Raw genomic sequence first — 27,474 nt, 5'->3', positions numbered from 1 at the left:
TGTGTAGAGGAATTGGATCCCTAAAAAAAAAATGAGTGGAATAAGATACACCATACAAACATGAAACCCAGCAAGTTGGAGTGACAGTATTAATATCAGACAAAGTAGATTTAACAAGGACTATTACCAGGGATGAAAAGTGATATTATTTAATAATAAAAGGTTGAATTCACCAAGAAGACTTAACAGTCATAAGAGTGTATATACTAACAACAGAGCTTCAAAAATATATCAAGTAAAAACCAGTAGACCTGAAATAAGAAACAGAAAAAATCTATATTGCACCTAGATAATTCAACCCTTCTCTCTCAATAATCAATAAAATAAGTAGACCAAAAAAAGCAAGGATATAGAAAACCTTAATACTATCATTAATTTCTCCTAATTATATTCATGACACTTTACCCACCAACAGCAGAATAAACATTCTTTTCAACTGCACATACAACATTCAATGAGAGATTCATCATATTCTGGGCCACAAAAACAATCCTCAACAAATTTAGAAGAATTTAAATTATGTTGTATGACCATAACAGAATTAAATAGAAAGAATAACAGAAAGATAACTGAAAAACAATCCCAATACTTCAAAATAAAACATGAGTCAAAGATGAAGTCCAAGGGATATTAGAAAATACATGGCTGGGTACAGTGGCTCAAGCCTGTAATCCTAGCACTTTGGGAGGCTGAGGCAGGTGGATCGCTTGAACTTGAATTTGAGACCAGCCTGGGCAACATGACAAAACCTCGTCTCTACAAAAAATATAAAAATTAGCTGGGCATGGTGGCTCATGCCTGTATTCTCAGCTATTTGGAGGCCTGAGGTAGGAGGATAACTTGATCCTGGGAAGTGGAGGTTGCAGTGAGCTGAGATGCCACCACCGCACTCCAGCCTGGGCAACTGAGCAAGACCCTGTCTCAAAAAAAAAAAAAAAGTGTTGAACCAGGCACAGCAGCTCATGCCTGTAGTCTCAGCATTTTGGAAGACTAGCTGGGAGGATCGCTTGAGCCCACAAGTTTGAGACCAGCCTGGGCAACATTGGCAGAAACTTCATCTCTACAAAATATACAAAAATTAGCCAGGCATGGTGGTGCATGCCTGTAGTCCCAGCTACTCATGAGGCTGAGGCAAGAAAATCGCTTGAGCCTGGGAGGTCAAGGCTGCAGTGAACCGAGATCACACCACGGCACTGTAGCCCAGGTAACAGAGTGAAACCCCATCTCAAAAAAATAATAAAATAGGCCGGGTGTGGTGGCTCACGCCTGTAATCTCAGTACTTTGGGAGGCCGAGGCGGGCGGATCACTCGAGGTCAGGAGTTCAAGACCAGACTGGCCAACATGGTGAAACCCCGTCTCTACTAAAAATACAAAAATTAGCTGGGCGTGGTGGTGGGTGCCTGTAATCCCAGCTACTTGGGAGGCTGAGGCACAAGAATCACTTGAATCCAGGAGGTGGAGGTTGCAGTGAGCCTAGATCATGCCACTGCATTCCAGCCTGGGTGATAGAGCGAGACTCAGTCAAAGAAGAAGAAGAAGAAGAAAGAAGAAGAGGAGGAGGAAGAGGAAGAAAAAAGAAGAAAGAAGAAGAAGAAAAAAGAAAGAAGAAGAAACAGCCAGGTGCAGTGGCTCATGCCTGTAATTCCAACACTTTGGGAGGCTGAGATGGGTGGATCACTTGAGGTCAGAAGTTCGAGACCAGCCTGGCCAACATGGTGAAACCCCGTCTCTACTAAAAATACCAAAATCAGCCAGACATGGTAGCATGCATCTGTAATCCCAGCTACTTGGGAGGCTGATGCAGGAGAATCACTTGAACTTGGGAGGCGGAGGTTGCGGTGAGCCGAGATCACGCCATTGTACTCCAGCCTGGGCAACAGAGCGAGACTCTAAAACAAAAAAAAGGAAAAAGAAAAAAAGAAAAACATATTGGATGGAATAAAATGGAAATTTTTGTGGCCACAGTCAGCCACAAAACACCTCCCAATGTTCCTTACCACCTGTCATGTACATCTGGGCAGTCCTCTCCTACACTGTACCAAGGTTATGTCACGGGATCCTTTGGGTGTCACTTTGTCAGTGCAAAACCTCTGTGGCTGGTGGTGCCTCTGCTGGAGTTTTGCTTGTGCCCACTCATTCTGCCCACTCACCTGGCAGGCTGTGCTTGGCTAGTGCTACCAGCCCGGATCCCATGCCTACCAGGGGTAAGCCAGGCATGGAGTGGTGGGGGGGTGTGTAAGCAAGCAAGTGTGAGGTCCAGTCACCACACAGAGCCAGGCACACAAGCTGCCGCAGCCACGTGAGCAGCTCCAGGCACTGGCATAGGCACCAGCTCCATGCAAGGCTCCGGCTGGACCAGACCTACCCCAAGCGACTTCTGCTGTAGGCACCAGCGTCTGGACCAGGGGAACGCAGTGGCACCTGAAAGCTCTGAGACACCAGGAACTGCAGAGCCCCAAAGAGGGTGTTACAGCATGTCACAGCCCTGCCTCAGGGAGCCCTGAGATCTGGGCCCCCAGAAGGGTTGCAGCTCTTCTCTCTTTCTCATCACCGGCAGCAGCTCAGCGAGGTAGGGGTGCTATATTTCAGGGGGTGGAGTGTCAGCCCATTTGTGTTACTGCTCTTTCAGTCCTGCCACCCTGCTCCAGCCTGTGGCTCCTGGGCTGGCCTGGCCCCGCCACTGCTTCCTGTTGCATGGGGTGGCAGCCCGGCGCTGGCAGAGGACAGGAGAACTAGTGTGTTACCGCTCTGGCTCGGAGAATCCCGAGGTCTGGGCCTCCAGAAGGGTCTCCACTCTTCACTCCAGCAGTTCAGGAACGTGTCACCACCTGCACCTCAGTGAGCTAGCCAGGAAAGTGTTACAGCCCCTTTAGCTCCCACCTGCAGCTCAGCGAGCCGGCCAGGAAAGTGTTACAGCTCCTTTCACTCCCGCATTTGGCAGGTCCTGAGTTCTTGACCAGCATCCGTGAAGAATGAGGTTACACAGACAACTGGAAGGTGAGCAAGGCAGAGAACAGCTTTATCGGGTGACCAAACAGCTCTCAGAGGAGAGGAGACCCAAAGTGGGTAGCTCCCATCTGCAGGCAGGTAGTCCCAACGAGTCCATGAATCTGGCCGGGTCAGGAAAAAGCACCATCTGATTGGCCAAAAGGCATCAAGGAAGTTCTCACTTTAGGTAGTGGACTCCACACAGAACTGGCAGCCTGGCTGTCAGGCTTCAGGTCATCCCTGGCTTGAAGGTAGGGTTTCACCAAGGACCCACCCCTTCCCACCTAGGAACCTGTCTGCCTCCTGCCACCATTAGTTTACCTATGTGACCCACAGGATATGCCGGAAATGATGGTATGTCACTTCTAAAATTCAAATTAAAAAAAAAAAAAAGACTACAGCTTCTGTCTTTAGTGTGTACTCTATTTTTGGGGTCACTCACTCTGGGAGAAGCAAGCTGCCATTTTGTCAACAGCCCTATAGAGAGGCCCACATGGCAAGGAAAGGAAGCTTCTGGCCAAGAGCCCATGAAGGCTGAGAGGCCTGCCAGCAACCACATCATTGAGTATGAAAATGATAAAATTGCCCTAGTAAAATCTTGGGATAATTACAGCCCTGGCCAGCAGTTTGACTGAAACCTCATGGGAAACTTACGCAGAACCACTCAGTTAAACCACTCCTGGATTCCTGATACTCAAGCACTTTGAGATAGTAAATACTTCTTGTTTTAAGATGCTACATTCTGGGATAGTTTATTATGCAGCAATAGGTAACATATTAAAATTCTGTTCACTGGAACATATAAAGAAAAAAGGGGAAAAGAAAGATTTTGGTACTGGGTAAAGTACTGCTGTAACAGTACTCTAATATGCAGGAGTGGCATTAGAATTGGACTTTGAGAAGAGTGTAGTAAAAACCTAAAGCGCCTTGAAGAAGCTGTTAAAGAAGCCTCGGCCCTTAGATAAGGTGCAGTGAGGGTATGCAGGAAAGTGAAGTAAATACTGTTTTTCTGTTTTTTTGTTTTTTGGGGTTTTTTTGTTTTGTTTTGTTTTGTTTTTGACAGAGTGTTGCTCTTGTTGATCTCAGCTCACTGCAACTTCTACCTCCCAGGTTCAGGTGATTCTCCTGCCTCAGCCTCCCAAGTAGCTGGGATTACAGGTGCATGCCATCACACCCGGCTTTTTTTAGTAGAGGTGGGGTTTCACCATGTTGTTTAGACTGGTCCAGAACTCCTGACCTCAGGTGATCCACCTGCCTCGGCCTCCCAAAGTGCTGAGATTACAGGCATGAGCCACCATGCCCAGACAAGTGAAGTAAATACTATTGGAAACTATACTGTGACACAAAAATTAGCAACCCTGTTGCCTTCAATAAAGTGGAAAACAGAAAATGTGCCTAATGAATTTGATGATCTAAGTAAAGCAATTTCCAAGCAAAATGTTAAAGGCGCCACCTGCTTTCTTCTTGCTGCCTATAGTGAAAGGGAGGAGCAAAGGGATAAACTAAAGCAAGAGCTCTCCAGTGAGAGCGATACTGCCTCCCAAGGGATATTTGGCAATGTCTGGAGGCACTTTTAGATGTCAAAGCTGGGGAGGTTGCTACTGCCATCTAGTTGGCAGAGGCCAAGGATGCTGTTAAACATCCTACAATGTATAAGGCAGCCCCCCTCAAATCACCCCAATCCCCCCACCAAACACACACACATCAAATAATTATCCTAGCTGAAATATCAATAGGGCTCGAGTTGAAAAACGCTGAACTTTTTAAAAGGAAAGAATGTTAAACATGAAAGAGCTAAGACTTCATGATCTAGAAAATGCTTATCCTCTCCAAATAGCAGATGATAGTAAAATTTAAAAATGGCTTCCTAGCAAAACTCAAGTACAGGGCACTGCCAGGAAAGCCTGGTCCAAATATGAAACTGAGAATATTAATGTACAGCCTGGCCAACATAGTAAAAGCCCATCTCTACTAAAAATACAAAAAATTAGCTGGGCGTGGTGGCACATGCCTATAATTCCAGCTACTGCGGAGGCAGGATAATCACTTGAAACTGGGAGGCGGAGGTTGCAGTGAGCCGAGATCACACCACTGCACTCCAGCCTGGGCGACAGAGCAAGACCCTGTCTCAAAAAAAAAAAAAAAAAAAAGAATATTAATGTAAAATATTTTGTTAACATCTCAGAAAGACTTAAGGCAGTGCCTCAGAATACTATTCAGTTATATTTAAAGAGTCTAAACAAATTATGGATATGTCTCACAGATCCTCCAAATCAAAACAATAGTGATTCTGGAAATCTTACGGCTGATTGTTGTCTCTTAGCCATCTCAGCAGAAGCCTAGAGTAGAGAAGGGCTTATTGCAAAGAAATCTGTGGGCATGTCTTTTGTCTAACAGAGTAATATTGAATAAGATTCAAAGTGACCCACAAGTTTTAAAAAGGATTATATATCCAAAAACATCACCTTGGATTTGCAGGGATAAAAAGAGTACAAATAAAAAGAGGATTTCGGCCAGGCGCGATGGCTCATGCCTATAATCCCAGCACTTTGGGAGGCCAACGTGGGCAGATCACCTGAGGTCAGGAGTTCAAGACCAGCCTGGCCAACATGGTGAAACCTCGCCTCTACTAAATATACAAAAATTAGCTGTGGTGGTGCACACCTGTAATCCTAGCTACTCGGGAGGCTGAGGCACGAGAATCTCTTGAACCTGGGGGCTGGAGGTTGCACTGAGGGGAGATTGCACCACTGCACTCCAGCGTGGGTGACAGAGTGAGACTCCGTCTCAAAAAAATAATAATAAAAATTTTAAAAAAGAGGATTTCTAGTTTTGGACAAGATAGAGGAGATGTATTCCTTTCTATCCCTGCCACTATATACATTTACAATGCTGGGAATTATATATAAAACAAGCATAAGAAGGCAGAACAGCCTGAAATCTCAGTACTGGAGGAATGATACAGAAGTGAGTCCCTGGGTTTTTCCTTTTCCAAAACCTACAACCTGGAAATGCCACAGGTACAGACAAAAATGTTCCCATGAAAAGATTGCTCTCTCTTGTCAAAGGACTGGGGAAGGGGCACCCTAGCAAGACAAATCCTCCTTTTTTTTTTTTTTTTTTTTTTTGAGTTGGAGTCTCACTCTGTCACACAGGTTGGAGTGCAGTGGCATAATCTCAGCTCACGGCAACCTCCGCCTCCTAAACTCAAGTGATCCTCCTGCCTCAGCCTCCCGAGTAGCTGGGACTACAGGCATGTGCCACCACGTCCGGTTAATTTTTTCTATTTTTAGTAGAGGTGGGGTTTCACCTTTTTGGCCAGGCTGGTCTCAAACTCCTGACCTCAAGTGATCTACCTGCCTCGGCCTCCCAAAGTGCTGGGATTACAGGGGTGAGCCACCGTGCTGGACTCCAAAAGCCTTTTGATATTGAATGCCTCCAGCAAAATCTCAGGGGTGGGAGGGGGGAACTCCCTCCCAAACTCCATTAGCACAGGTAGAGGGAAAAGCTAGACTTTAATCTTTGGTGATAACAAAACATTCCTCCCACTCACCTCCAGGTGGTGTCAGAAGAGGCTGAGTGGGAAGCCTGGGTTTTCATCACTGCCCAGCATTAACTAAGTGCCTCTCCCCATCACCTCCATGATATTCGTGGAGGCCATGTGGAGAACCTGTGCTGCTATCCCCATCCAGCAGTAGCAAGGCTCCATTCCTTTCCCTACAATGTAAAGGAGGACAACTGTGGAGCCTAGAATTCCACCTCTTCCCAGCAATAATGGAGCAACCCTCCCTTTTCCCTATGGGGAGGTGTCAGTGGAGGCCATGTAACGAGGCTGGACTACCAGTTTCAGCAGAGGCCTGTTAAACAGAAGATGTAAATAAGATCTCATAACATAATATCCAAAATGACCAGATTATAAGTGAAAATAACTCACCATGCCAAGAACCAGGAAAATCTCAACTTGAACAAGAAAACACAATCAACAGATCCTAACACAGTTTTTTGGAATTAGCTGACAAGGATTTCAAAAGAGGGACTACAAAAATGCTTCAACAAGAAAGCACTTACAAATATTCTTAAATAATTGAGAAAAAAAGAAAATCTCAGGAAAAAAGACACCCAGAACTAACCTCAGAATGTGACTTTATTTGGAAATAGGGTCTTTCCAGATGTAATTAAAGTGAGGTCATACTGGATTAGTATAATCCCTAAATCCAATGACTGATGTCCTCATAAAAACGCTATATGAAGACACAGAGAGAGACACAGAGGAGAACACGTGGAGATGGGGCAGACATTAGAATGATGTGTCTACAAGCCAAGTAACAACAAAGATTGCTGCCCACCATCAGAAACAAGGAGAGAAGCATGGAACAGATTCTCTCTCTGAGCTTCCAGAAGGAACCAACCCTGCCAATATCTTCATTTTGGACTTTTGCCCCCATATTATTAGAGAATAAATTTCTGTTGTTTTAAGGCACAAAGTTTGTGGTCCTTTAATACAGAAGCCCTAGGAAACTAATACAGTAGCCAAAAATTGTTTAAAACTCACCAGATGGGTTCAATAGGACAGAAATATGTAATGGACAGAATGTTGATGTCCTCCCTCACCTCATTCATATGTTGAAGTCTTAATCCAGTGTGGTTGTATTTGGAGATGGGGACTCTATGGAAGCAATAAGGTTAAATGAGGTCATAAGGGTAGGACTCTGATCCGATGAGTATCTTTATACGAGAGATACCAGTGAACTCTGTGTGTGCACACAAAGATGTCATGTGAACACACAATGAGATGGTAGATGCTTACAAGCCATGAGAGGAGGACTCAGAATCAATCTATCTTGCTGTCACCTTGATCTTGGACTTCCAGCCTCCAGAACTAGGATAAATAAATGTATATTATTTAAGACATCCAGTCTGTGGTTTTGTTATGTGCAGCCTGAGAAGACTAATACAAGACAACCTAGGAAAGAATCAGTGAATTTGAAGATAAAACAGTAGAAATTACCCACTCTAAAAAAGAGAGAAATTGGATTAAAAAGAAAGGAAAGAAGGAAGAATGGAAGCGAGGGAGGGAGGGAAGAAGGGAGAGATGAGAGAGAGAGAGAGAGAGAGAACAAAGCTTCAGGAACATGGAAGATTATAACAAAAGATTTAACATTTGTGTCATGGGAGTCCTAGGTGAAGAGAAAAAAAGAAGGTGGAGCTAAAAATGTGTTCAAAGAAATAAAGCTGAAAGTTTCCCAAATTTGATGAAAGACATACACACACAGATTCAAGAAGCTGACTAAACCCCAAGCATGATAAACCAAAGAAATCCATACAAGACACACCGTAAACAAATTTCTGAAAACTAAAGTCTTGAAAGCAGTTGCAGAGAAATTAACCTTACCAATAAAAGAGCAACAATTTAAATTGCAGCAGATTTCTCATCAGAAACCATGAAAGCCAGAAAGAAGTGGCACAATATGTTTAAGTACTGAAAGAAAAAACTGTCAACCCAGAATGCTAAGCCAAGTGAAAAAATCCTTCAGGTATGAAAGTCAAGATATTCTCAAATGAAGGAAAAACTAACATAATTTGTTAACTGAAGAACTATAGTAAGTCCTTAATGTCATCAATAGTTTCTTGGAAACTGCAACTTTAACCAAAATGATGTATAATGAAACCAAGTTTATCATAGACTAATTGATATTAACAAGGTAAGTCCATACAGCATACTTCTGGTCACAAAAACAATACCACGCTTCTAAATAAATGCCCAGACACATCTAGTATTAAACATTAAAATAAATGTGAGCTATACATACATTTAAGAAAGATTAATAAAACAAGGAAGTTCATTATTTACTCACCTGTTGGTGATGTAATTAAAGTGAGGTCATGCTGGATTAGTATAAGCAGTGAGTGACAGCAGTCATCATGGTGGTGAGTTAAACCAAGGAATAAATCTTTGCAGAGCAAAAATTGTAAGGAGTATCTCCTACCACCATGCAGTTCAAAAACAATAATAAATATGGCAGGCTGGCTGAGTGCTCTTATACCAAATTATTTACTGTTATGCATTTGTATGATTATTATATACTTTACAAATTTTTATTTTACAATAATTTGTATTCACTTATTCTTCATTTCCAACCGGCTTATTCCATTTCAGGGTCCTGGGTGGCTAAATCTTATTCTGGCAGCTCAGGGTGCAAGGCACCCTGGAAAGGATGCCATTCCATCACAGAGTGCGTGCATGCACACACACACACACCACACACACACCCCTCACTCATACTTGGATAATTTAGATAATTTAGATACACCAATTAACCTAATGTGCACATCTCTGGGATGTGGGAAATTGGAGTGCCCAGAGAAAACCCACACAGACATGACGAGAATGTGCAAACTCTACACAGACAGTGGCCATGGCTGGGAATCAGTTGTTGTTGTTTTTTTTTCTCATCAACATTATAAAGAAATGACGTTAAACAAAATAACATTATTTGAGGACCTGCTGTACCATAAAAGAATGGCTAAAGGAAGTTCTCCAAACATAAAGGAAATGATGAAAGAAGAAAACCCGAAACATCAGGAGTGAAGAAAGAACAATGGAAATAATAAAAATATGGGTAAATATGATGGGCTATCCTTCTTCACTTGCATTTTCTAAATTATGTTTGATGGCTAAAACAGAAATTATATAACATGGTCTGATGTGGATTCAATTTATGTAATGAAGATATTTAAGACAATTACATTATGAAAGGAGAAGGGTAAAGGGACCTAAATAGAGGTTAGGCTTCTATCCCTCACTCAAAGTGGCAAAAGCGTCCGATACCAGTAGATGGTCATAGATTATGTTATGTATGATGTAATATAGAAAGCAGCCACTAAAAAACCTACACAAAGAGATACACTTAAAAAAAAACTTCACCATAGATAAATAAAAATGGAATTCTAAAAACTGTTTAACCCATAGGAAGAGTGGAGAAATAAAAGAGAAGAATGAAAAGCAGAGGGAACGAAAAGAAAACAATCAAATGGCAGGCTTAAACCCTAACAAATAATTGCATTAACTGCAGGTAGTCTATAAATATACTTTATAACTCTGACACTGGCAAAACGGAGTGAAAAAAATGACCCAAAATAAGCTCTCTACAAGAAACTCACTTCAAATATGACATAGGTAGACTGAACATAAAGGATGAAAAAAGATACACCATACAAAGATTAATTAAAAGAAAGCAGAGTTAGCAATTTCAATATCAGATAACATAGACTGCTGAGCAAAGAAAATCACCAGGGCCAAAAAGAGACATTAAATAATAATAACAGGGTCAAATCACAAAGAAGACATAGCAATCATACATGTGTAGATACCAAACAACACATCTTAAAAATCTATGAAACAAAAATTGGTAGAACTGAAAAAAAAAATAGACATCTACTATTAAAGTTGGAGACTTCAACACATCTCTCTCAGCACTTGATAGAAATACTAGACAGAAGGGTGGGCATGGTGGCTCACACCTGTAATCCCAACATTTTGGGAGGCCAAGGCGGGTGGATCACCTAAGGTCAGGAGTTCAAGACCAGCCTGGCCAACACGGTGAAACCCTGTCTCTACTAAATATAAAAATTAGCCGGGTGTGGTGGCGGGCACCTGTAATCACAGCTACTCGGGAGGCTGAGGCAGGAGAATTGCTTGAACCCGGGAGGCGGAGGCTGCAGTGAGCCGAGATTGTGCCACTGCACTCCACCCTGGACGACAGAGCAAGACTCTGTCTCAAAAAAAAAAAAGGAAACACTAGACAGGAAAGCAGCAAGGATGTATAAGAACTTTAAAAAGCCATCAACCAAAAGAATCTAATTAATATTTAGACAATACCTCACATAACAATAACAAGATTCACATTCTTTTGAAATGCTTATGGAACTCACCAAGACTATATCTTAAGTCACAGAATAAAAGTCAACTAAAAAAAATTTTTTTAAAGAGACAGCATCTTGCTCTATTGCCCAGGCTGGAGTGCAGTGGTGCCGATCATGGCTTACTGCAGCCTTCAACTCCTATCCTCAAGTGATCCTCCTACCATGGCATCCAAGAGACTTGGGATTACAGGCATGAACCACTGCTCCCGGCCTCAAGGAATTTTTGAAAATCAAAATCGCACAGCATGTGTTCTGAGATCACAATGAAATCAAACTAGAAATCAATAACAAAAAGATAATAGGTAAATCTCCAAACATATGGAAATTAAACACTACATTTCTGAATAATACATGAGTCAAGAGGCGCAGTTGTGCACTGGGTCACCAAGATGACTCTCCCAAAGTATACTCTATCACACCTGGCCCCTCTGCCCATGACCCTCAATCCAGCTGAATATGACATATCTCCACAAACTGCAACCTGAGCATTTGGCCATAAATCTGGGTTTAAACAGGGGTACTTATTCAGCACAATGACCCTAACCAATGATGATTCATCGAGGGCTCATCAAACATCTTGGCTTAATTTGTTGGACTTGTGTAAGATCAGCACATGTCTATCCCAATTTCAGACCCATTATCAAATACTCATCCAGTAGCTCTATGTGGAATCGGATCCGTCTTTTTCTGGTGTTGTTTTCAAAACTGGTAGGGATAGGAAAGAAAAGCTTATCCAGGAAGAAAAATTGGATCAAACATTTAACATCTCATATTAAGTCTAGCAATGATGATTTTATGTATTCCTGCTTAAATACACTTCTATTAATCCAAAAATCCCACCACATTTCTAAATAATACATGTGGGCTGGACGCAGTGGCTCACACCTGTAATCTCAATACTTTAGGAGGCCAAGGTGGGTGGATCACCTGAGGTCAGGTGTTCGAGACCAGCGTGGCCAAAATGGTGAAACCCTGCCTCTACTAAAAGGACAAAATTAGACGGGTGTGGTAGCATGTGCCTGTAATCCTAGCTACTCGGGAGGCTGAGGCAGGAGAATCACTTGAACCCAGGAGGCGGAGGTTGCAGTGATCCAAGATCACGCCACTGCACTCCAGCCTGGGCAACAGAGTGAGACTCCATCTCAAAAACAAACAAACAAACAAACAAATTTCTAATATTGGTAATTTGTATCTTCTTTCTTTTTTTAAAAAAAATTGGTTAACCTGGCTAGAGATCTGTTAATTTTATTGATAATTCAAAGAGACAGCTTTTGGTTTCACTGATTTTCTCTATCATCTTCTGGTTTTCAATTTCATTGATTTCTGCTTTGATTTTTATTATTTCCTTCTCCTTACTTTAAGCTTAAATTGCTCTTATTTCTCTAGTTTCTTCTTTCTGAAGCTTAGATTGACTTTAGATCTTTCTTCTTCTCTAATATATGCATTTAGTGCTATAAATTTTCCTCTAAGCATGGCCTTTGCTGCATCCCACAAATTTGGTAAACTATATTTTTCATTTTAATTTAGTTAAAAATATTTTTAAGTTTCTCTTGAGACTTTTTTTTGATCCACCTGTTACCTACTAGTGTGTTGTTTATTCTAGAAATACCTTGGGGATTTTCCAGCTCTCTGTTATTGGTTTCTAGTTTAATTCCATTGTGGTTTGAGAACATACTTTTTATGATTCTATCATTTTACATTTGTTCAAGTGTGTTTCGTGGCCCAGAATGTACTATCTCTTGAATACTCCATGTGAGCTAGATATGAATGTGTATTCTATTATTATTGTATTAGAATGTGTATTCTATTATTGTTGGATGGAGTGCTCTATAAATGCCAGTGGATCAAGTTGATTGATGGTGGTATTCAGATAAAATATATACTTACTGATTTTCTGCCTACTTGATTTATCAATTATTGAAAGAGGGTCGTCGAAGTCTTCAACTATAATGGGATTTGTCTATTTCTCCTTGGAGTTCTACCAGTTTTTGCCTCATATATTTTGGTACTCCATTGTTAGTGACATATACTATATATGTCATATATCCACTCAAGATCAAAAATAAGGCAAGAATGTCTGTTCCCACCACTTTTATTCAATGTAGTGCTGGAAGTCTTAGCTAGTACAATAAGGGAAGAAAAGGAAATAAAAGACGTACAAATTTAGAAAGAAAATATTTGCAAATCACACATCTTACACAGGACTCATATCTAGAATATATAAAGAACTTTCAAAACTCAAAAGTAAAAATACAGATAAAGAGGTTGGGCACAGTGGCTCACACCTGTGCCCAGTGCTTTGGAGGCCGAGGTGGGAAGATGGCTTGAGGCCAGGAGAATTCAAAACCAGCCTGGGCAACACAGCAAGACCCTGTCTTGAAAGAAAAAAAATTAGCTGGGCATGGTGGCAAGCGCCGGTAGTCCTAGCTACTTGGTAGGATCACTTGGGTCCAGGATTTCAAGGCTGCAGTGAGCTATGATCATGCCACTGCACTCTAACCTGGGTAACAGAGCAAGACTCTTTTTCTAGAACAAACATCCAAACAGTCTAATTAGAAAATGGGAAAAGGACGTGAACAGATATTTCACCAAAGAGGATACAGAGATGGCAGATAAGCATATTAAAATATGTTTGTTTGTTTGTTTGTTTTTGAGACAGAGTCTTGCTCTGTTGCCCAGGCTAGAGTGCAGAGGCACGATCTTGGCTCCCTGCAACCTCCACCTCCTGGGTTCAAGCAATTCTCCTCCCTCAGCCTCCCAAGTAGCTGGGATTACAGGTGCATGCCACCACACCCGGCTAATTTTTGTATTTTTAGTAGAGACGGGGTTTCACCATGTTGGCCAGGCTGGTCTCGAACTCCTGACTTCAAGTGATCCACCCGCCTCAGCCTCCCAAAGTGCTGGGATTATAGGCATGAACCACTGCACCCGGCCTAAAATGTATTCAACTTCAATAGCCATTAGGGAAATGTAAATTAAAACTATGGTAAGATATCATTACATACCTATTAAAACAGCTAAAATAAAATAGTGACCATTCTAAAAGCAAGTCAAAATGCAGAGAAGCTGTATCAATGTGTGAACATTGCTGATGTTCTGGAAAATTGTTTGGCAGCATTCATACTCCTTGAAGGTTATTCCAGAGAAATGAAAATTATGTGTGGAGATAAAAACCTGCATAATAGCCCTAAATTGGAAACAAACATTCTTCAATGGGTGAATGGCCAAACTGTGTTATATGTAATAGCACTCAGCAAAAAAAGGGACAAACTACTGATACAACTTGAGTGGATATAAAGGGCATTATATGGAAAAGCCAGTACAAAAGCCAATCTTGAAAGGTTACATACTATATGATTCCATGTATATAATATTTTCAAAATGACAAAATTATAGAGATGAAGTGGGACTTTTAGGGATTGGGGTGAGAGGAAGGAGGGGTGACTGTGGCTATGAATAGCATGAGGAAGCCTTGGGATAACAGAACAGTTCTATACTTGATTGTGATGGTGTACCTGAATTTATACATGGTTCTGATATTATACCAAAGGTATGTAAGATTTTCCCACCCATTGGCGGAAAATGAGCAAAGGGTACACAAAACCTGTATGTATATTTTTTGAAACTTTCTGTGATTTTTAAAGTACTATTGATACAAGCAATAACTTGGATCTCAAGAGCATTATGCTGAGTGAAAAAAGCCAACTTCAAAAGGTCACACACTGTATGATTCCACTCATAAAACATTTTTAATACCTTCACTTGCTTTTATTCATATACTATTCTTGAAATGACAACAATTATAGAGTAGATAATAAATTAGTGGTTTCAGGCTGGGCGTGGTGGCTCACACCTGTAATCCCAGCACTTTGGGAGGCTGAGGCAGGCGGATCACCTGAGGTTGGGAGATCAAGACCATCCTGGCTAACATGGTGAAACCCCACCTCTACTAAAAATACAAAAGATTAGCCAGGCATGGTGGCACACGCCTGTAGTCCCCGCTACTCAGGGGGCTGAGGCAGGAGAATCACTTGAACCTGGGAGGCGGAGGTTGAAGTGAACCAAGATTGCGCCACTGCACTCCAGCCTGGGCAACAGAGAGACACTCCATCTCAAAAACAAAAACAAAAACAAAAAAACAAAAAACAAATTAGTGGTTTCCAGGGATTAGGTACTGGATGGAGGAGGGAGGTATAGATGGCACAAGAGAGATCTTTTTGGTGATGAAACACACAAATGAGTGCATGTAAAACTGGTACAATCTGAACACGGTTTGTATATTGTACTACTGCCCATTTCATGCTTTTGATATTGTACTAGCTTTGTCCAGTGTTACCTCTGGAGGAAACTGGGAGAAAGGTACATAGGACCTTTCTATTTTTGCAACATCTTTGACTCTATAATCATTTCAAATTTTTAAAAAATCTTAAAAAGTAAAAAGAGGCCTTTGCATCCCAAAATTTTACAGGCAGGAAGCAGATTGAGAAAAAAACTCAACTGCAAATGCACAGAAAAAGGAAGGAATGACTCAGAACAATGAATCCAAAGGTGAATCAAAATCCTAGTAGGATTTTATGTAGAAATCAGTAAGGTGATTTTAAAATTCAAAGGAGAGAGGTAGTCTTTTCAAAAAATCATGTTGGGGCCGGGCATGGTGGCTCACACGATGGGAGGCTGAGGCAGGCAGATCACTTGAGATCAGGAGTTCGAGACCAGCCTGGTAACATGGTGAAACTCTGTCTCTACTAAAAATATAAAAATTAGCCAGCTGTGTTGGCACACACCTGTAATCCCAGCTACTTGGGAGGCTGAGGCAGGAGAATCACTTGAACCCAGGAGGCGGAGGTTGCAGTGAGCTAAGAGTGCAACACTGCACTCTAGCCTGGGCAACAGAGAGAGACTCTGTCTCTGAACAAAACAAAACAAAATCCTGTTGGAATAATTGGATATCTATAAGCAAAAGAAGAACCTTAATCCATACCTTAGACTATATACAAGTTAACTAAAAAATAGATCAAATATCTAAATTTAAAAAACTAAAACTGTAAAATGTTTAGAAGAAAATATAGGCATAAGCCTCTGTGACTTCAGGTTAGGCAAATATTTCTTAGATATGACACCAAAAGCATAGCCCATTTAAAAAAAGTGATAGTGGCCGGGTGTGGTGGCTCATGCCTGTAATCCCAGCACTTTGGGAGGCCAAGGCAGGTGGATCACGAGGTCAGGAAATCGAGACCATCCTGGCTAACATGGTGAAACCCCGTCTCTACTAAAAATACAAAAAATTAGCTGGGCGTGGTGGCGGGCGCCTGTAATCCCAGCTACTCAGGAGGCTGAGGCAGGAGAATGGCATGAACCTAGGAGATGGAGCTGGCAGTGAGCCAAGAGAGCGCCACTGCACTCCAGCCTGGGTGACAGAGCAAGACTCCATCTCAAAAAAAAAAAAAAATAAGTGATTAAAGTGATTGGACTTCATCAAAATTAAGAATCTGTTCTTAAATAGATAGTTAAGAAAACAAAAAGATAAACCACAGGCTAGTGGAAAATACTGGCAAGTCATATATCTGATAAAGAGATCCAGAATTAGTGAAGAACATTCAACACAATTATATTTAAAAGAAACAACTTAAAAATGGGCAAAAGACTTGAACAAAAACTTCATCAAAAAAGACAGATGGCAAATAAATACATGAAAATATGTTCAACATTATTCATCATTAGGGAAATGCAAACTAACACTACTATAAGATATGATGACATACCTACTAGAGTGGCTAAAAACAAAACAAACAAATAAAAATCTAACAGTACCAAATACTGCCAAGAATGTGAGTCAGCTAGACCTTGAATATATTGCTGGTGGAAATATAAAATGGTACAGCCACTTTGGAAAATTCTGGCAGTATCTTCTAAAGTTAAACATATAATTACCATATGATCCAGTAATCCCACTCCTAAGTATGTATCCAAGTGAAATAAAAACTTGTATTCCCACAAAAACCTGTACACAAATGTATTTAGTAACTTTATTAATAATCACTGAAAACCAGAAACTAGCCCAGATGTCCTTTAATGATTACACATACAAACTGTGGCATATTTATAGAATGAAATACTACTTAACAATGAAAAAAACCCAAATTATTGACATACCCAACATGTGCAAATCTTAAGTGAAAGAAATACAGATTCAAAGGGCTGCATACTGTATGATTCCACCTACATGGTGTTTTGGAAAAGGCAAAGCTATAGAGACTGAAAACACACATCAGTTTGTTGCCAGGGCTGGGAGTGGGAAGAGGAGTTAACTACAAAGAGGTGGCTTGAGGGAACTTAGGGGGGTTATGAAGCCATTCCATATATTGACTGTGGTATTCTACACTAGTATGCATTTGTCAAAACTTAAAGAACTGTATACTAAAAAAGGTAAATTTTACTGTATATAAAATATACCCCAGTAAACCTAACTAAAGAAATTAAAGAACAAAGTATGAGAGGAAATAAAACAAAAGAGTGGAACTCCCACCCATTAAGATGGCTATCAAAGAAACAGAAAATACCAAGTGTTGGCAAGGATATAGGGAAACTGGAATCCTTGTACATGGTTGGTGGGGATGTAAAATGGTATAGCCACTGCGAAAAACAATATGGTGGTTCCTCAAAACATTAAAAAGGGAATTACCGTATGATTCGGCAGTTCCACAGTTCCACTTCAGGTATATACACAAAAGCTGAAAGCAAGGCCTTGAAGAGATGTTTGTATATCTTTGTTCACAGCAGCATTATTCACAATAGCTAACAGGCAGAAGAAACTCAAATGTCCATCGATGAATGAACAGAGAAAGAAAATGTGGCCTATACATACAATGGAATATTATTCAGCCTTAAAAAGAAATTCTTTTTTTTTTTTTTTTGAGACAGAGTGCTGTTCTTTTGCCCAGGCTGGAGTGAAGTAGCACACTCTTGGCTCACTGCAACCTCCACCCTCCAAGTTCAAGTGATTTTCCTGCCTCAGCCTCCCAAGTAGCTGGGATTATAGGTGCCCGTCACCATGCCTGGCTATTTTTGGTACTTTTAGTAGAGATGGGGCTTCACCGTGTTGGCCAGGCTGGTCTCGAACTCCTGACCTCAGGTGATCCACCTGCCTCGGTCTCCCAAAGTGCTAGGATTACAGGCATGAGCCACCGTGCCCGGACAAGAGAAGGAAATTCTGACACATGCTACAACATGGAAGACATGTTAAGTGAAATAAGGCAGTCACAAAAAAAGACAAATATTGTATTAGTCCACTTATATGAGGTTCCTAGAGTAGTCAAATTTATAGGGACAGGAAGTAGAACGATGGCTGCCACGGGATGGGGGAGGTAAAAATGGGCAGTTATTATTTAATGGAATACAGAGATCCAGTTCCATAGGATAAAAAAAGTTTAAAGATGGATATCCATGATGGTTGTACAAAGAGAAGGTACTTAATGTCACTCAACTACTTTTTTAAATGGTTAGGGCTGAGTGCGATGGCTCACGCCCGTAATCCCAGCACTTTGGGAGGCCGAGGTGGGCAGATCACTTGAGGTCAGGAGTTTGAAACCAGCCTGGCCAACGTGGTGAAACCCCGTCTCTACTAATAATACAAAAATTAGCTGGGCGTGGTGATGTGTGCCTGTAGTCCCAGCTACTGGTGAGGCTGAGGCACGAGAATCACTGCCCTTGAGGAGTCTACCTTCTGGGGTACCTATCCCCTTGGCCTGTGAACTCAGAGGCATGCTCTGTCTATAATGTTGCTGTCCCTCAGTGCCTAGCACACAGTGATTCCCCAGCCCTGGAAGCTCAGGAGTTGAGTAGCGAGTATAGATGATTCTGATACAGCCCGCCAGGCACTGGGGCCTCAGAGCAGCATTGTTCAGTGAAGTCCAGTTGATCAGAGCTGAAATTGTGTGCAAGGAGGGGTATGTCTGAGCAGGCAGAGCAGCCAACCCCCCTGCTCATAACCTGTCTGAGCAGGTTATGAAGCCAAGGAGTATGGGGGTAGACAGGAGAGAGAGAGGGTGCACCCTCTGTGTCTTCCTTGACAAATTACCACATTGCTTTCTTTCCTAGGCCACAGCAGCAGTTTAACCCACTACCTAACCTTCACTTGAATAAGAAAGGATATTTATATGTCCCACAGCCTAGGTAGGGTTGGCCCCTCACCCCTCCATTCAGAGCTAAGCACCCACCCCCTGTGCATGTACATCTCTCCCCACTAGAAGTGGAATGGTGTGGAGTGGGTCCCACATTTGATTGGTTATCTGACTGGCCTGCTGAATGGGGTGGTGCCCACAAAAATGTTTTTCACAAGCTCTTCATACTATTCTGATGCAGCCAGCTGGGCACCAGGGATTCAGGGCAGCCAGCGCCCTTTACAGCCTGTTGTGATCTGCCTAACCCACCACGACTCCCTCTCTGCCTCATCTTCTCCCACCACCATTCATTCTCCTCTTCCCTCTCTCTCTCAGGTGTCTGCTCAAATCTCGTTCTATTGGTGAATCTTTCCTAGACCACCTTTTTAATATACCAAACCCTCTACCTCTGCCCTCCCTGTTCCCTTTACCCTGGTTGCTGTTCTCCAGGCACTTATTTCCATCTGACGTAGCATTGGCGTGCTGGGGCTGACTCATAAGGGCTCACAAAAGTCTACTGTTACACTTCTAGGAATTCTGCAGGCTGGTTGTTAGGCATGGCCATCATTAAAATGTAATTGATAGCAACTTCCAATTAAATAAGTGATATTAAAAACATAGGGTGAAAAATGCTTAAACTTGTCACTTTCTATTTTTTACTACCTTTTACTATTATCTATGTTCTTAGGATTCTTTATATCTGTATATCTGTAGAGTAGAAATATATCATATATGAATCATATATAGATCTGAAAAAAGATCCCCCAAAAACAACAAAAAAAGAGAAAACATAAGCAAGTGTCCTGCCCATAGCTATTCGATTGTAAATAACAAAAAGAATCTGAGAAATATACCTCCAGTATTCAAAAACTATGGTCTAATTCAGCAAATAGGTCAATGAAATCATTGATAAATGAGTTAAATTTCAATATCTCTGTTGTTTCACTTTTTCACCTTCTTCTTACTGTTTAGTGTAAATGAAAATACAAACATTAATGTTGGTATTATACTTGTTTATCCATTACAACCATAGGTTGCTATAAATAGAGGGGTTAGGCAAAATCCAAGAAAAGCATACTATAAGATGCAACTCACTAATAGAAGTTACAATAAAGAGTATTATAGGATTTTATTATTTGTTGATTTCTATCAGTAAAATTTATAATACAAACACATATACATTTTGCTTCAGAGAGCCAATTATTAAACATTTACAAGCACACACACTGTTTCCCCTCCACTAGAATGTAAGCTTGAGGGCAAGGATTTTCTGTTATTCTAGCACTTAGAAAAAGCACCTGGCAAGGCCAGGCGCACTGACTCATGCCTGTAATCCCAGCACTGGGGGAGGCGGAGGTGGGCAGATCACAAAGTCAAGGGATCGAGACCAGCCTTGCTAACATGGTGAAACCCCATCTCTACTAAAAATACAAAAATTAGCTGGACGTAGTGGCGGGTGCCTGTAGTCTCAGCTACTTGGGAGGCTGAGGCAGGAAAATCGCTTGAACCCAGGAGGCGGAGGTTGCAGGGAGCCAAGATCTCACCACTGCACTCCAGCCTGGCGACAGAGCGAGACTCTGTCTCAAAAAACAAAAAACAAAAAAAGAGAAAGGAAAGAAAAAGCACCTGGCATGTAGCAGGCGCCCAGTCAAAACAGGCGACATGACTGAATGGATGAGCATGGTTTGGGAATCCCTGGTTTCATGGGTTGACTATCAGACCTTGGTTAGGTTTCCAGCCCACTATGATCTAGCTGGGCTAGATCTAGTGTGGCCTTGAGTAGATTATTCAACCTCTTTGAACCTTGGCTTCCTCATTTAAAAAGAGGGGATAATCCTCTTACCTCACAGGGAGGTTGTGACAATGCACACAGCTGTCTGTCGCCTATTGTCTGTATTTCTTTCTCACCCTCTACCCCTCACCTCTGCCACATACACTCCTTGGAGACCCAGCCCTGCTACTGTCACATTTCAGTGATGTCACAGCTGCAGGTGGTACAGAGCCAGCACCACCATCTGATGCCCAGCCTGAGTGCTGGCTGAACTGAGAGGAACAGGGTTGGTGCCTGGCACTGGTGTTGCTCCATTCGTCTCTGAGGTCTCACAGCCCCAGCATGAGTCCATCCGCAAAGAAGAGGCCCAAGAACAGCAGGGTTTCCAAGGTCAGACTTGGGACTAGACCCTGGGGGTGAGTCCCTAGAGGGGACCTTAACAAAGAATCCACCATGCCAAGGAAAGGGGCTTTCCAGCATGGGAGAAAAGGAAAAGGTAAAGGGTGAAGGGAGGTCAGGAGAGTTAAAATGGTCTCCCAGTTCTGTCCCCAGACCAAGATGACAAAACTCCCAGCCTAGGATTGGTCAAACCATGCTCAGCCAAATGAAGAGGCACATGGAGGAGTTCAGGAGGATTCCTCCAGTGCCTCACTCTGTCGCCCAGGCTGGAGTGCAGTGGCGAGATCTCAGCTGACTGCAGCCTTCACCTCCTGGGTTCAAGTGATTCTCCTGCCTCACCCTCTTGAGTAGCTGGGACTACAGGCGCATGCCACCACACCTGGCTAATTTTTGTATTTTTTTTTTTTTTGGTAGAGTCAGGGTTTCACCATGTTGGCCAGGCATCTCAAACTCCTGACCTCAAATGAGCCACCCACCTCGGCCTCCCAAAGTGCTGGGATTACAGACATGAGGCACCACACCCGGTTGATTCCTCTGAGTTTATGTCTCTCTTATCCTCTGTCCCTCAGATGCAAGATGAGAAACTGCGGGACGAGACAGAGCAGCCTGTGAGCAAAGTAATTGAGCGGAACCGTCTGAGAACGGTGAGACGCCCTGTTTTGGCCCCAGCTTGGGGAAGCTCATATACTCATGCAGTACTGCCCCTGGTTGCCAGGCTGAGTGGCCCAGGGGAGCCAACAGGCCGGCCCTTGGCTGAGCGGAGCCGGAGGCAGGCAGGGGAGAGGGAGGCTGTCCAGGAAAGCTGAAGCTTTTATTTACCTGGTTTCTTGACCCTGGCAGGTGTTAAAAAACTTGTCGCTCTTGAAGCTACTCAAGAGCTCGAACCGCCGGATCCAAGAACTGCATAAGCTGGCCAAAAGGTGTTGGCATTCACTGCTCAGTGTTCCAAAGATTCTCCGCATCTCCTCTGGGTAAGCTGGGGCCTGGCCCCCATAATGGACCCAAATGCCATCTTTCTGGGAACAGGCATTGTGCTAAGGAATTTAGAGAACAAGTCTAATTTTCACAAAGGCTCTGTGAGAGAGGTATTTATTAACTCTATTTTACTGCTGGAGAGCTGAGGCTGAAGAGGTGAAGTGACTTGTCTCATTCAGTTAACTCAACTGATAAGTGGCAGAGCTAGCATTTGAAGCCATTCCTGTCTGATATTAGAGCTGTGGCCATAACAATGGTTGTAATCATCCAGTTGTGGTGCTCACTTCACCCTGGGGCACTGAGACAGACAGGTTACTCCTCCTCCTCCTCCCCTGCAAGTCAATATAACCCAGAGAGTCACCTGCAGACTGACCCCTGAAATCTGAAGATTAATCTTGCTGAGGCTTGGTTTCTTTATTAATTTATTTTTATTTTTATTTTTACCATGCCTCCGAGACAAGTTCAAACCGTTTCCTCATAAGTCACATGAGAGTATTAAGAAAGCTAACATTGATTGGTGCCTGCTAAGTGCCATCCTACAGTGTTAAGCACTTAAGAATTTTCCCATTTAGTTTATTCTTCACAACAATCCTGTTAGGTAGACAGAATTATCCTAGTTTTACAGATAAGGAAACTAAGGCTCTGAGAGGTTAAATATCTTGCCCAAATCACACAGGTGGTAAGAGGCAGAAGCAGAATCTGAGCCCGTTTGTCTGAATCCAACACCTGTGCTCTGTAAGCCACTCTGCTTCACTGCCTTCTACTTCACAGAAATAGTAAGGATCCCAAGTTGTAAGGGTCCCGAGTCTGGCATAGAGCGAGGACTCAATCAGCGGGAGCCATTATTATCATCACAGTATTGCCATTATCTGCAGCGCAAGGCCTCATCTCTCTCCACGCCCTTGGCTAGGATGGTGTTGCCACTGGGGGTTTGCAGGGGGCCCAGTCTGTTACAGACACCCTTTGGGAAAGTCTCAGCATTTAATATTTCTGTCAAGGCCACCTTTCTGGGCTCCTCTTTCTGATTTGGCCTCTAGTTGCAGGCAATCAGGAAACATACAGCTAGAAGGATCAGGATCATCTAGCCCCATCATTTTCCAACTTAAAATTTTTTTTTTTTGTATGGAGACAGAGTCTCACCATGTTGCCCAGGCTGGTCTTGAACAGTTTTCCAACTTTATTAAAGCAGTGAAACCTCTGTTCAAATATCTATTTCCAAGCCCCAATTGTGTTGTTATGAGCTAGGGGGAGGTATCCTGCCCCCAGTGGGTCAGGGGAGGTGACATTGAGACACCTCCTCAGAACCCTAAGGTTCTTGGAGCACAATTTAGAAAAACTACTGGACTGTTCACCCTCCCAGCTGAAGTCCAGAGAGACAGAACCCTAATCTAGTGGCAGATGATGTAGACAATATTCATTCTTAGGGGCCTTAACTACTAGTCATGGCTTTCACCTTCCCAATCTCTCACATGCCTCTGCCAGTGCTCATCACACCTCCTCACACCAGCACAAGGCCTCTGGGCAGTAGAGAAGTTTCTTTGCAGGCCCCTCTAGCCTTTCAAAACAGGCTCCCCTGAGCTGGCTACATAGCAACTGTCTCGGGAACCAGGGCCTCGGTCCTGCTGTGCTGACTGCCTTTCCTCTCCCTGCCAGGGAAAACAGTGCCTGCAATAAAGCAAAACAAAATAATGAAGAGTTCCAGGAGATCGGGTGCTCCGAGAAGGAACTCAAGTCCAAGAAATTAGAGTCCACAGGGGACCCTAAGAAAAAAGAGTACAAGGAGTGGAAGTCCCAGGTGCAGTCAGGGATGAGGAACAAGGAGAAAACGTCATCGGCGGCAATGCCACGGAAAGAAAAGCATATAGAGCCTGAGGTTCCAAGGACATCGAGGGATGATAGCTTGAACCCTGGAGCCCAGGGGAGGCAACCACTCACCGAGGGCCCCCGAGTCATCTTCATTAAGCTCTACCGCAATAGAACTCCCATGGGGCACATGAAGCAGCTGGATGTAGCCGACCAGTGGATCTGGTTTGAGGGACTGCCCACACGAATCCACCTCCCGGCGCCCAGGGTGATGTGCAGATCCTCCACCCTGCGCTGGGTTAAGCGCCGCTGCACCCGCTTCTGCTCCGCATCACTTGAAATGCCTATGTGGCATCCATACAAGGTGGGTGTGACGACAACACTGCCAGGCTAGGTGAGATGCAAGCCCCAAGCCAGGCCCAGAGCTGGGCCCCAGAGTCAGGGCTCAGGATCTGGAGTCTTGAGTGGTGTGTGGCTGGCAGTGCTGGGAGGCTCCGCCTTCATGTCCAGAGAGGGGGAAGCCTTAGACCAACATCATACAGAAGGGTAGTGACTAGGTTGAGGCGTCTCAGGATACAGCTAGGAGATGTGTGGAAGGAGGGGCACTGAAGTGAGCCATCTCACTACCTGAAGGCCTTAGCAGAGGTGGAAACTGCTGTGGCTCTGAATCTCACAGTCAGAGGCCTACATAAGTGGGTTTAAGGATTTCCAAATGTGGGAGGGGGGAGATGGTCAAGTAGGGCTTTGCTGCATCCCATTCCCTCTTAGATCAATTCAACTCTCCATTTATGTTTGATTGATTCATGCCTCAAATAAGATTTACTCTGAACAGGCTAGGCATGGTGGCTCACGCCTGTAATCCCAGCACCTTGGGAGGTCGAGGCAGGAAGACTGCTTGAGGCCAGGAGTTCAAGACCATCCTGGGCAACATAATGAGACACTGTCTCTACAAAAAATTTAAAAATTAGCCAGATGTGGTGCCTTGCGCTTGTAGTGTCAGCTACTCAGGAGGCTGAGGTCGGAGGATCGCTTAAGCCCAGGAGTCGAGGCTGCAGTGAGCTGTGACTTCGCCACTGCACTCCAGCCTGGGCAAGAGAGCAAGACCCTGTCTTAAAAAAAAAGAAAGGAAAAAAAGATTTACTCTGAGCAGAAAGTTCCTTAGCAAAAAGAGAAAATACCGCAGCCCTTTCGTGGGAGAATGAAAGTCCCACGAAAGGAAGGGGGTGAGTGCCCACCGGGTCTAGCTTAAAGGGAGGCTTTTCCTTTTTAGCAAAGGCATTTCCAACCTACCAGACACCACAGCACCCTTGTCCCTGCGCCCGCTCCCCAAACGACCAGCGCCCCCTGGGGACAGTCTTAGCGCCTAACACCGAGGTTTCTGCTGGCAGGTTGATGTGACCTGGACGGGAGCCAGAGGTGCGAGCAGAGGGTGGAGATCGCGCAATCAGCTGAAGGGGAGGGATGGGTGGCGAAATTCACGAGTCTACAAATAAGATCTTCCATATGGCACCTAAAACGAATACTGCTTACTCTGCCTGTTTGTCTGGGGCTGGGAAGGATGAAGGAAAGAGGCCTTCGGTAGAGGGAGCCTGTGTCGCGACTTCAGGCTTCCCCCACCCCCACCCCGAGGCCCTAAGGTCAGTCTAGAACCAAAGAAGCCAGCGAGCAGCACCCCTCCCCCACCTCCGCGAGCTGGTCTCCTGAGTGGCGCGCTCTGTGAAGTCAGGGCGCTCGTGTGCTTCCTGGGTGCAAAGTGCCTCACAATCGCCCCGCGAGCTCGCAAGAGGAAACCGCGGCGCGGAGGCAGCAAGTAACTTGTCCAGGCTCACTCAGCTAGAAAGTGGCAGGAGCAAGGGCTCCTGGTTGCTCCCCATTCCATTTTCCCAAGAAAGGGAAAAGGCGAAATGAGAGCCTGCTCAGGAGTCACGAGGCAGGCGGAATAGCCCTAGCACCCTGTAGGTCATGCGCGTGCATTGCGACCTGATTGTCAAAAATTGATTGTCAAAAACTGATTGCACTGTGGCTGGTGTCAAAAAGTGGATGTCAGCTGGGCCTCCAAATGTGTCCTGCCTTGGTCACAGATCACAGAAGGCACCGGATCAGGCGGGGGAGCTGGTACTGCATCTCTACTGCTCCAGGGTGACATGGCAGGTCCACCCTCAATCTGAAGACCTCAACCCCAAGCCCTGGTCGACTCCATCTGGCCGGGGTCACCCTCTGTCGGTAGGAGTCACAGGGTCCTAACCCTGCCGTTGGGGAGAGGAAAGCCAAGGGAGCCCTAGTTTTCTCCGGACGAAGACCTCCATATTCCCCAGAGGCAGGCTGCATGGAGTGGGCGCCCTCGGGAGAGCAGTGGAGCCATCGAGGGGCACAGAGCTCTCCGGGATTGGGGGTCAGGGCAGCGATGCAGATAGATCTCCAGTTTGGGACAGAGGGAGAACGACTGGATGGACTCTCCCCCCCTCCCACCCCGCCCACTCACACACTCCTCCCCACCATTACTGGGCACCAAGACTGGGCATCAGCTGCCGCGCGGACCAGCCTGGGCGGAGCCACAGCGCGGGGACTGCTTAGCACCTCATAGTGGCTGCTGCGTGCTCCCGAGCTCCTGCTCCCAGCGCAGTCTTCCTGGAGCTCCCCTACGGTCGGTGCCTACCTCCGCCCCCACCACCCCGCTAATTCCCGTGCAAATTCCACCCCAGTAACCACTTTCAGCGGTCTTCCCCCCCAGCTTGCACTACAGCCCATTTCCTGAACAGTCTCCATTGCAGTTCCCTTGCTGGGTATTTTCAATCCCATCAACTTTCGAAAATAATCTCTGCTCACTCTTCCATTCCATCAACCTTTGCGTGAACTTCTGTCCTGAGTGCGCTGTCAGCGGGCAGTCAAGACAGCGCCCTCCCAGCTAAAAAATCTGACCCTTTCTGGGGAGCTCCCTTGCACTAGCCTTCGTGGGGGCCTTCCCGGGGAGCCCCAAGTGGAGGCTGGATTGGGTTGGGCCTGAGTGAGACTGGCAACTTCCACTTTGCTCCAGAGAGCCGGAGTTGGGCCCCAGTTGCCCACTGGGAACGCCACCGAATATATGGGAGGGCTGTATACGAAGGCGGGGACCCAGCATGGCCAGGGCAGCAAGGGGCAGGTCTGGGAGTGAGGGAATCCCAGCAGTACATCCTTCCACCTCATCCCACCTGCCCCGGCACTTAGGCCTCTGGCCACCTGCCTCCCACAATTCCACAACCAGGATCTCCCCACTACCACCCTCTTTGTTTAACCATTTCAACCTAAAGCTCCTCCTCTGGGCCCAGTAACACAGATTTGGGGAGGAAGCCACCCTAGAAATGGCTGCTTAACAGTTAACTGGGAAAAAATTGAAGTGTTTGAATCTGATTTTATATTGGGTGACTTTTTAGAAGTCACATGACCTCTCTGAGCCTATTTCATGTTTATAAAATAGT

At 44.2% G+C, this 27,474-nt stretch overlaps 2 protein-coding genes across 3 annotated transcripts in view; one reads left to right on the top strand and one right to left on the bottom strand.

The window, feature by feature from the left end:
- The window catches only part of SYS1 (SYS1 golgi trafficking protein), a 43,650-nt gene that overhangs the window by 6,715 nt on the left and 9,461 nt on the right, over positions 1 to 27,474 (bottom strand). The window contains exon 4 of one of the 2 annotated variants that reach the window (XM_055373063.2): positions 24,152 to 25,128. The exons of the other annotated variant lie outside the window; for it this stretch is intronic. Within the exon in view, the coding sequence (XP_055229038.1) occupies position 25,128 (1 nt within the window). The 3' untranslated portion in view covers positions 24,152 to 25,127. Of the gene's footprint in view, positions 1 to 24,151; positions 25,129 to 27,474 lie in introns of those variants that run through there. 2 annotated transcript variants of the gene reach the window in all.
- On the top strand, positions 21,027 to 25,535 carry TP53TG5 (TP53 target 5). The gene is made up of 5 exons (XM_004062231.5): positions 21,027 to 21,232; positions 21,811 to 21,885; positions 22,082 to 22,212; positions 23,870 to 24,383; positions 25,408 to 25,535. Exons 1-5 carry the CDS (start codon positions 21,185 to 21,187, stop codon positions 25,510 to 25,512), a joined length of 873 nt encoding a protein of 290 aa, XP_004062279.3. The 5' UTR covers positions 21,027 to 21,184; the 3' UTR covers positions 25,513 to 25,535.

Source organism: Gorilla gorilla, chromosome 21, assembly GCF_029281585.2.
Source record: "Gorilla gorilla gorilla isolate KB3781 chromosome 21, NHGRI_mGorGor1-v2.1_pri, whole genome shotgun sequence".
Classification (NCBI taxonomy): Eukaryota; Metazoa; Chordata; class Mammalia; order Primates; family Hominidae; genus Gorilla; species Gorilla gorilla.
Note: the sequence above shows the minus strand (reverse complement) of the source record. Positions and strands in the feature narration are given on the sequence as shown.